We start from the raw sequence: 10,780 nt of genomic DNA on the forward strand, positions 1-10,780 counted from the left end.
TAGTAAACTCAGGCATTCTGCATTCATTCATTCGCCTCTCACAAACCATCAGGATCCATAAGCGGAGAAAAAGCTGTCAAGAAAATGGAAACTGCATAGCCTAAAATCTGGGTATGGCAGAAAGCAAGCTACAGGGTGGGATGGCTGAAGAACAAGGCAGAGTGCCTTAGAAAAAGGGTTTTAAAAATGCAATATGCAGAAATAGTCAAATTATCACAGCTTTTGTCCCCAATCCCATCACCTCCTCGCAAATGGCTATAGCTCAGCTGACCAGTTTTCCAGACTAACCAAATATAACTAAACATCCATTCAGCGCACTCTCATGACTCAGTCATCTGCTTTAGTCTCTAAAAGGAGGCTCTTATTAACAGGGATGGGATGCGGTCCCTTTATTACATGAAAAGAAATATCCTTACCACTCAAGCTACATCAAGGTGCCTTATAAATTCCATTCATAGAATCAGATACTACCTGACACTGACAGCACAGCATTATAAATCACCATTTTTCCTGTTGATTTGGGGCTTTATCTGCTATACTTCTAGTGGCAAGTTTTATGCCTGGATTCCACTTGCAAAAAAAACTGCATAAATTAAAAAAAACAAACATAAAACTCCTTCCAGTTTGTACTGTACAAGCATCTGCAGTGGCAAGACCCCAGCATAGTCATGATTAAGATGATACAATTCATTATGCTAACCATCACATCTCTCACCTTCTGCAACAAGATTCAATTTGGAACCAGTAAAATACATAGAAAATCATCATAATTGTAATACACCAACCGGGCAATATTTAAGAGTTTACCATAGCTTTCTAATGGGAGACTGTTGAACTGTTTCACTCTGGAATTATGGATGTTTGTGACAAGGTCACAGGGGTGGAAGCTACCATTGGTTATTTTAGGCTACTAGCCCTCAACACAGAACAACCTTTTCTTTGACCAAGTTGACCGTATGACTTCTTAAAAGAAAAAATTTCTTAAAGCTTTGCCGCATGTAAATGTTTCTATTCTGGAAATAAATCTAGGTATCTCCTTGCACAGACCAGGTTGGACTGACTTACTTGACTAACAGCAGCTTCTGCCGGGAGGTGTTAAATAAAACAAAGACCCTTTCATGTCAAATTTGAAATGGCTGTAGACAAACTTTCCTATCATATCTTTAAAACAGATACTCATTTTCTTCTATAAAAAAAATATATATATATTGCAGAGTGAAGGTAAAATCAATTACAAAAATGTGTCAAAGAGGACAGAAAGGACACGAGTTTCATTCCAGCTTGTGTCACACACTGCTAACAAAAGGGCCAGAACTCCACCACCCAATGCAGTACCCCTAACAAAGCACTTTCAAATACAGTATAGGCAGTGGATTACCAACAGCATATTATTTAAACCTTTCAGCTGCAAGTGACTTCCACATAATTCTGTACACTTATTGACAGAGAGAGTCAGGATTTGCCCTCCCTACACAAAATACATTTGAAATGATGCTCAGCATTCAGAAGCTTCTGGAAATGTTCATACACTTTCTTCTGGCAGTGGAATGTGGAGTGGGACAAGGACACATCTACTGTATGACTTTACCTGAGGAGGAACACCCAGTCCTGACCTTCAGATACCACCTTCCCCATGCACTAGCCAATCCATAGAATAACCGAAAACAGCCTGAACAGCTCCTTCACTTATCTTTAGGGATACAAAACCCAAGAGTCTACTATACTTATTCAGAGTCCATCTTTCATGCCATTTATCTCAATGAACAGAACCTTTGCCTACTCGCTCTGCATACTAAAGAAACCACAGATCCACTACTGGAAGCAATATAGGGCAGAAAAGAAAAGATTTCAGGGATTTAGGTATCTCGCTGTACAGCTGCATATAAGATCCGTTCTGTGGCAAACAGTGGTAACGATGCATTCTCAGGTTCGAGTGATTTTATCTGGAGGCATGAATCCTGTGTCCCCCAGTGCACGTAATGCCACCCTGCCACTGGGTCGGATGACCAGGTGAGTGATGCTGCCATTATTTAGGGACATCCGGAGCCAGCCTTCTGGGGGAAACTGTAAAGCCCTGCAAGAGAAAGGAGTCTGGTCAGCCCTTGCTGAACAAAATAAATATTATCCAGAAAGAATGGAATGCCAGGCACTAATTGAGATCCCATGGTCATGACATCATTATACTGGTCTTGTTAAAAAGTACTGCAGCTCAACTGAGAATATTGTTTTCTCCAGTTGCTAAAACATTGCCTTAGGAGCCATCTCACTAGACATATAGTAAATGGAGTGATTACTAAAATGCCAGTTCGATTTTCTGCGAGTTCCTATTCTTATATGATTGAATGTTTAACATCACATCTACCACCTAATTCCTGTCATCCTATACCTAGTGTGGCAGTGACTGCCCAGTCTTTATACCAGCCAAACATGACATGCACAGACACAGAAAGCTGCTTCTCTCACACAGGTGTGTATAGTCCTCCCTTACCCGCATGCTCTTAAAAAAACAAAAAACAAATGTGAACTACTCTGTTTAACGCAATCCATCCCAGTTCAATGAGAATCTACACAGACCCTGGAGAGCCACCCTAAGCACAGCATTCCACACAAATTCTGCCCAATGTCTTCCATTTGAGAAAGAAAGTGATAGGGAGCCAGCGTCATTTAACCTCAGATCCTCGGCCCCCTCATTATATCACCGTTGTTTAGTTCTTCTGCCATCGCACCTGCAGATGATGTAACGAATAACATTGGCATGGCAAATGAAAATCTCAAAGCTATCCTCCTCCTGCGTTGCGTCCGCCCGATGTATGTAGCGCCGGAAGGCAGCCTCGATGCGTGCACCATCCTCATAATACTGCTGGAAGCAAAGGAAAAGTTTCAGGCAGAAACACAGCAGGGTAGGTTCACATACTCAAGCCCAAACAAGTTTCTACTCCAATATCTTAAGTAGAGAGGTGTGGTAGCCGTGTTAGTCCACTCTTAAAGGTTATCAATAGAAATCAAACAAAATAAAACATGGAAAAGAAAATAAGATGATACCTTTTTTATTGGACATAACTTAATACATTTCTTGATTAGTTTCGAAGTTTGCCCTCCTACGTCAGATCGGAAATAAGCAAATGTGGTAGATGACAGTATATTTATAAGTGAAACATCCAAGCATTTCATTGACAGGTATGCATGGGAACATCAAAGCATTGCATTGATAGTCTAACAGGATGGGTGTGGATAGGAGAGAGAAGGGTGATAAACAGAGAAATACAACTTTATGGTCTATAATGGGCTAGAAAACCCAGATCCTTAAGTCCTGTCTGTTGGGTGTCAAAATATTCAATCATTCTGACTTCAAAGGTCTTACGTACCTGTATTGTTTTAAAGTTACCTTTCAGGATTCTTACTATGAAATCACTGGTACAGTGTCCTGGTCTTGTAAAGTGTTGGCCCACAGGGCCCTGTTAGACTCTCAATTAAATGCTTGGACGTTTCACTTATAAATATACTGTCGTCTACCACATTTGCTTATTTCCGATCTGACGAAGAAGGGCAACTTTCGAAAGCTAATCAAGAAATGTATTAAGTTATGTCCAATAAAAAAGGTATCATCTTATTTTCTTTTCCTTGTTTTATTTTGTTTGATTTCTATTGATAACCTTAAGAGTGGACTAACACGGCTACCACACCTCTCTACATGTAGAACCCCAAAGAATAGCAAGATTCCGGAATGCTAAAGAGTGACAAGATTCCACAGCAGAATCTCAAAGAGTAGCAACGTTCCATGTAGAACCCGATCTGACAAAGAAGGGCAACCTTCGAAAGCTAATCAAGAAATGTATTAAGTTATGTCCAATAAAAAAGGTATCATCTTATTTTCTTTTCCATGTTTTATTTTGTTTGATTTCTATTGATACTCCAATATCCACGCTCAGAATAGTCATAGTGGCACCACAAGACATTATTACACTGAGAAGTCACTTCAGTAGTGCCACAGGAAAACTCACTCTCTCACACAGGCAGAACTGCTTGAGCTTCCCATTTTTAACAGAAAGCCTACAATTAAATTATTTTGCACCTACTAAAAACACAATAATCACCGGGGAAATCTAAGAAACCAGTTTCCCTGTTTAATTTCTTTTTCTTTTACTTTGTTCTACAATAGCACAATGGGGTTTATTTTTTCTTAACTGGCTTTTCTTGTCATATGGCCATCATAAAATTCATTTTGAGTTATTATAAGTTTTTGATTCAGTTTTTAGTTTTGGATGGGAGGGTTGGAGTTTTATTTCATTATGCATTCTAGTATACTGTGGTTGGGGGAGAGGTTGAGTGGGGGACAATAAACGTCATACAAACTGTATGCATGTTTATGTTTTATTCTTGATCACTGTTTTTGTGTACTTTGTACAGTTTGCAATCAATAGATTTAAACATAAAACACAATAATCACTGCATATCGCCTATTTTGTTCTGGTTGCCAGTTCTTAAATGTAGACAAGAGTCATGCGAAAGGGACACACGGATGCCACTCACAACTTCTCCCACAACCTTCAGTCCCTCAGAAAAGCAGATCTAGTCCTGCAAGACTTCTTGTGTGTCCTAACACGAAGACAGAGGAAAATGTTACACAATCAATGCTACTGCAATAAGTAAATGTGAGCTAGTGCTTAAAGCACTGAGCTAATCGTCAGGGGGACACCTGGGGCCTTCAAGTCTCCTCACCCCCATCCGCGGTCTAAGGCATGTTACCTTCTCTCTCTGCACCTCACTTTACCCAGTTGTAATAGTAATAACACTTCTGTAACTTCACCCCTTTTACAATTTTCATGTAGTCTGTTCGGCCATGAATGTGCAGCCAAACTATTTAGTCTTGAGATGGCTGCATCCATGTTTCTGAAACCATACCATGTACATCAGGAAAGGATTCTGAACAGCTGAAACAGACTGTATACATGCTATTGTTTTACGGTATTTGGTATGCATTTATTCCATTCATTGCCATGACCAAAAAGTTTCACAGCACGCTTCACTCTTCAAAGACAGGTCACTTTAGGCCCCGATGCTCAAAAGTAAATGTAAGCGCTAATGGCGTACCAGCACCCGCATCTACCTGCGCAGAATGTTAAGAGGGATCTAGCGTGGGAAACGAGCGTGCCAGACACTAGTGCAGAGCATGCAAATGTAATTAAGCTCATGTAAATGAGTTAATTTTGTATTTCTCCCCAATGCTCAGAAAAGAGGGCCCGAAACAAACCTAACTTACCAGTGTAAAAAATAACGTCAGGTCGGAGCAGGCACTACAGTGTTGGAAGAGAGGATTTCTCATGATTCTTTCTGCAAAATCTGCCAGTTTTGATTGCTTTTGGAATCAGAAGGAAGCCTGTGTAAGCCCTTAAAGCACTGGTGTCTGTTTCCTGCATCTAAATTTAAAGCATCCATGCTAAAAAAATATTTAAAACCGCTCAGTTAACCCTTTAGTTTCCAATGTTCACATCAATCTGTTCCCATATGGCTTATTACGGGAACATTGGACACTAATTAAAGCACACACTGACGTCTGTTACCTGCATCTAAATATAAGCATCCAAGCTAGAAAAAAAAATGTTAAATGCTTATATTTAGGCCACAGAAAACAGACGCCAATGTGTGTTTCCTGTTCAGGTTTTACCAGGCACATGCACACGGGAGCAAAGCTTACCATGGAACTCTTTTGCTCATGTGCCAGCACAATCCCCCTCCCCCCCCCCCCCCCCGTGCCAAAGCACAATCCTCCCACTGCACTCCCTAAAGCTCAATGCTGTGAGCGCGCCTATATTTGCATCTCATTAATGTTGAGCATTAAGGTATTGTTCTGATGGTATATTTAAGGCGCTATTCGAAACAGCACTGGAGTTTTGAGCATTGGGGCCTCATAGAAGTGCCTGTGGAAGAGGGGCCCCTTACCACGGCCTCCGGTTTCCAGTGAGAGATGGGAGGGTCAGGCTGAATCGGAGCGCCTTCTCTCAGCAGATCTGTGCTTGTTCTCTTCACCCCTGCACAGTCAAAAGAAGCACACGGTAAGAGCACAAGAAAAAAACTTTGCCAAGATAGCCTGTAAACCCACTTGAAGTCCAAATGAAGTTTAAGCATTTGTCCAAAATCACATATAAGCATACAAACACAACAACCCACCCCACTCTTCATGTTAACGTTCTTTTCAAGTGCAGAAGGTTGTTAGGAGAATGATATTCCATCCAAGATGTGCATTTTCCCATTATATATATTACTTGGATCCCATCACTGCATATATTACCTGCATGCCAGATACACACCTGGAAGGTATTTGCTGATTATATCTGAGGTTTCAATTGCCCTGGTCATGGAGGAATGCACGATTGCACTGTATTTCAGCCCTAGACTGGCCAGCCTCTGTCCCGTTAGTTCAGCCTGCTGTCGGCCTGAGGCAGGAAACAAAAACCAGGAAGAACTTTATGCACAGCTGTTTTATAATGTGACCTCCTTATACTTCTGAGATCTCTGCCACGCCTCTTACTAGGAGCTTAACGGGTCCTAGGCAGAGTGCCCAATTTATATACAAATTGCAAAGCAAAGTCCTAAGTACTACTACTACTAATCATTTCTATAAACATACACAGCACTGTACACATTATATGTAAATACTTCCTCTGTCCCTAGTGGGCTCACAATCTATGGGTTTTTTTTTTTGTACCTGGGTTAAGTGAAGGGTTAAATGACTTGCCCAGGATCACAAGAAGTTGCAGTGAGAACTGAACCTGGTTCCGCAGGATCTCAGTCCACTGCACTAGCCATCAGTCTACTCTTCCACTCCTAAGTCAGATACAATGCAGAATACTCAAATAAATTAATACAAACAAAGGCTGGAACGTACCCAAGAGCCAGATATTTCTAGACAATTCAACATGGCAATACTGACATTCAGAGGTGGCTTTACTGGTCTTTGATACTACAAGTTCTGGAGGTCATAGCACAAAATTGGTTCACAGCAGACTTCTGTCCATCCCCATCAGCAGCCTTTTACCCGCTGCAGTAAAATGGGCCTTGCCATGCATCAGAAACATACGCAGGGCCCCTTTTACCACAGCTTTGTAAAAAGACCCATAAGTGCTTGGCACACTCCTGCCCATGTCCCTCCCTCAGTTACTCACTGTAGAACTTTCCGCCAATGGCTAACATTGTAAAATAGTGCCCAAGTGTAATTGTGCACGGAACTGCCGATTATTGCTTGTGTCAATGTGCACCTAATTAGGCAATTATGAAAGTAACCCAGAACTTCTCAAACTGTGGGTTGGAACCCTAAATGGGGTCACCAAACCTGTCTTTGGGGGTCACGACCTAGGCAGGCTCTCCACAGGTACATTTTTATTCTGCGCCTCCAGGGGGGGGTCACAACATTTTATTTAGCTGTAATTATGGGGTCACATCCAAAAACGATTGGGAAGCACTGCTATCAACTGTGTACGCTATTTTGCACACTAAGGACCAGATTCTATATATGGCACCATAAAAATCAGCGCTGAAAAAAAACCCCACCTAGGCGTATTCTATAAAGTATACCTAAATGTATGCGTAAAGAATATGCCTAAATTTCCACACGATTTATAGAATATACCAAGTGCCAATCAGTGCGATTAAATTTAATTGCGGGCAGTTATGCTAAGTAAAACGGTGTAAATGCCGACACCTAAATTAGACCCGGACCAGGTGTATTCTATAATGTGCATAGATTTTAGACATGCCCACAACCCGCCCATTCCATGCCCATGGCCACACACCCCTTTTCAACTATGTGATTGAGAAGTTACACACATCACATTACACAATACTCTTAGTTGTGCGCGTAAATTCTAATTAATGCCAATCAGTGTCAATAATTGCTTGTTAATAGGCAATTATCGGCACTGATTGGCTTGTTAACTAAGTTGCAAGCACAGATCCAAAATACAACCGGCTTTGCACAAGCAACCTAAGTCGCGCTATATAGAATCCGGGGATAAGTGCAAAAATGTGCACACAAGATTACAGAATGAGAGAAGGATATGCAATAAGTCCCAGAGAAGGGCTCCCACACGTCCTGCATACCCAGCAATGTCAGCATTCGGTCCTCATCGTTACGGCCCGCCAGATTGTACTGGGAGTGTCGAATGAGGAAGATGTGCCTTGTTGCTTTGGCTCTGTAGTTGTTCAGCTGTGGTTCTAGCTCCTCTTCACCAGTCTCCTGATTTCGCTTTTTCAGTTTAATAAGCGACTGTGGCTCCCGCCTAAAACACCACAAGATTCACAGTTATAGGCCTTGTAAATTCCTACATCAGTAGCAAAACAATGAAAGATAAGGTCCCCATGGGTAAGACAAGGAAACAAATCAATGGAGTGACACCCTTGTAGAACTGAAATAACTGTATTCCAACCAGCGTCTGTGGCACATACATAAAAGACCCGATGGCCATGTTTTGGCAAACAGTGCCTGCGTCAGAGGTCAACAACATCCAAAACACATCTCACTGAACGGAGACGGTGCTAATCACAAAAGACTGGTCGTCTGATTCTAAGAGGCATATTTTCAAAGCACTTAGATTTACAAAGTTACATAGTATGGCACTTTGTAAGTCTGCACCCTGGTCCATAAAATTATCTACAGCGAAGCCCCGGGTTACATGACAGACCTCATAGACCTACCAACAAGAAACACAATCGAATCATCACTAACATACCTAAATCTCCACTACCCAAGCTGCAAAGGACTCAAATACAAATCAACTTATGCATCCAGCTTCTCCTACATAAGCACACAAAAGCCGTGAAAACAACGTACAACCACCTAAACTTCCGGAAATCACTAAAAACCAACCTGTTCAAAAAGGCATACGCAACCTAAGTGCCTAAACCCTGCAACACAACGAAACCAAAGCTTGTAATAAGACTCTGCATAACTCTTCCTCTCTACGATTCCCCAATGTGTCTATAACACATGAACCTTATTCGACCACAACAACTCTTTGTATTTGTTTCTCTACCGGAGATGGCGAACGCCTCTACGGTACAGTGTAAGCCACATTGAGCCTGCAAATAGGTGGGAAAATGTGGGATACAAATGTAACAAAGAAATAAATAAAAGTGCTTTGAAAATTAACCCCTTTGTGTATTGGTGATGTCCCAATGAAACAGCTACAAAAAACGAGCGCTGTTCTACCACTTCCCAGGTCCATGGGGGAGTGGTAGGTGCTAGCAACCTGTCTGGCCAAGATAAAAGAAAGAGAAAGATGAACATGGGCGGGGAGGGGGGAATGTAGAAAAAGGAAAAGAGAGATGCAGGGGGAGGGGGACAGCGGCGGGTGAAAGAGAAAAAAGGAGAGAGAAATGGGTGGGGAGTGTTTGAGGCACAGATACTAGAAATAGGGGATAGAAGAATAAAGGGAGATGGTGGCCATAGAAGGGGGAGGGGGGAGGAAAAAGGGAAAAAAACAGTGAGCACGGATGGAGGAAAGGGATGAGATAACCATGGAGGGGAAGGAGATGGGAGGAGATGGTGTCCACTGGCTCATACAATTAAAATGTTTAATCAATGTACAGCCCTAATAAATATTGGATGAAGCAGACCGTACCCAACAGCCAGATATTTCTAGACAATGCAACTGGGAAGGTTTCCATTTTTTTACTACACCTTGATAACCAAAGCCCTGCCTTGGGAATACTTTGGAGCTTGGGCCAGGATTAGTATCATAGTACAAAATTCCACTGGCTGCTCATCTTTACCCCTAACAGAACCACTTCTGAGGTACACATAACCCCCTGAAAACCTGATAAGTCACCATACCCAGCAAGCACAGCACCACACGGTTTAGTTAGTCGGGATTTCCACAATTAATATGCATGAAATGTATTTACATGCACTGACTGTCCCCATTGTAATGCAAACAGATCTCATGCATGTTCACTGTAGAAATCCTGAATGTCTTGCAGCACCTTCAGGACCCAGTTTGCTGGTATAGCTGGATAGGGGCGCTCAGCACATCTGGGGTGGGGGGGGGGGGCTAATAAGTTGAAAATCGCAGCAAAAGTTGCTGGGATTTATAAAGAAAAAGAAAAGCGCGAGAGAGATGAGAAAGCGCCTGAGTTTAGAGCTCCCGGGGCTCTGGAAACCCTGCTGCCCGCCCTCTTCCACCTAGCAAAAGCCGAAACCACAAACTGCTTTGGAGGAGGTTGGGGTAGTAACGGTAACGGGTGCAAGTGACATTCAGTGTTCAGATCACCCCCAGCCCCCACTAGCGCCACGTCACGGAAGCAGGGGAGAGTGAAGGGGCTCCCGGCCGGCACGTGGGCGCCGCAAAGAAGGGTAGGCTACGCTTCGCTTCGGGCCCTACTTGTCCCAATATTGTCCAGGTTCCTCCATTGTTGCTACGGGGCTCCCCGTTTTCCGCCCATGGCTTTCCCACGGCCACCGCGGCCAGCAGCGCCGCCGCCGCTGCTGCCGAGCCCCCGGCCAGTAGCTGCAGCGCTCTGCGCACGGACATGTCTCGCGCTGTCGGTCCGGGTCGGACTACGGCGCGCGGCCAGGGACAATCCTAAGCGCCAAACGGCGGTGCAGAGGCCCAGGGACGATAGTGCGGAAGTAAGCTCGGATCTTGGAATTCCCGGCAGTGCGTTATATAAACAAACATCGCAACCCTTCTTCCACTTAGAACTAAGCCAGCTATCACTTCACAGCTGGTCAAGCCCAGAAGGTTTTGCCCCATTGCATGCATGGAACTGTAGTTCTTCCGAATCC

General features: G+C 43.1%; 1 protein-coding gene across 1 annotated transcript; it reads right to left on the reverse strand.

Annotated features, from left to right (window-relative positions):
• Window positions 1-374: 374 nt before the first annotated feature.
• Window positions 375-10,553, reverse strand: PGAM5 (PGAM family member 5, mitochondrial serine/threonine protein phosphatase). The gene is given in 7 exon segments (XM_030217696.1): window positions 375-2,074; window positions 2,727-2,860; window positions 5,941-6,029; window positions 6,309-6,434; window positions 8,098-8,276; window positions 10,377-10,391; window positions 10,393-10,553. Coding segments are annotated over 7 exon segments (828 nt in total). The 5' UTR covers window positions 10,527-10,553; the 3' UTR covers window positions 375-1,923.
• Window positions 10,554-10,780: the final 227 nt, after the last annotated feature.

The sequence above is a fragment of the Microcaecilia unicolor genome, chromosome 11 (genome assembly GCF_901765095.1).
Source record: "Microcaecilia unicolor chromosome 11, aMicUni1.1, whole genome shotgun sequence".
In the NCBI taxonomy this organism is placed as follows: domain Eukaryota; kingdom Metazoa; phylum Chordata; class Amphibia; order Gymnophiona; family Siphonopidae; genus Microcaecilia; species Microcaecilia unicolor.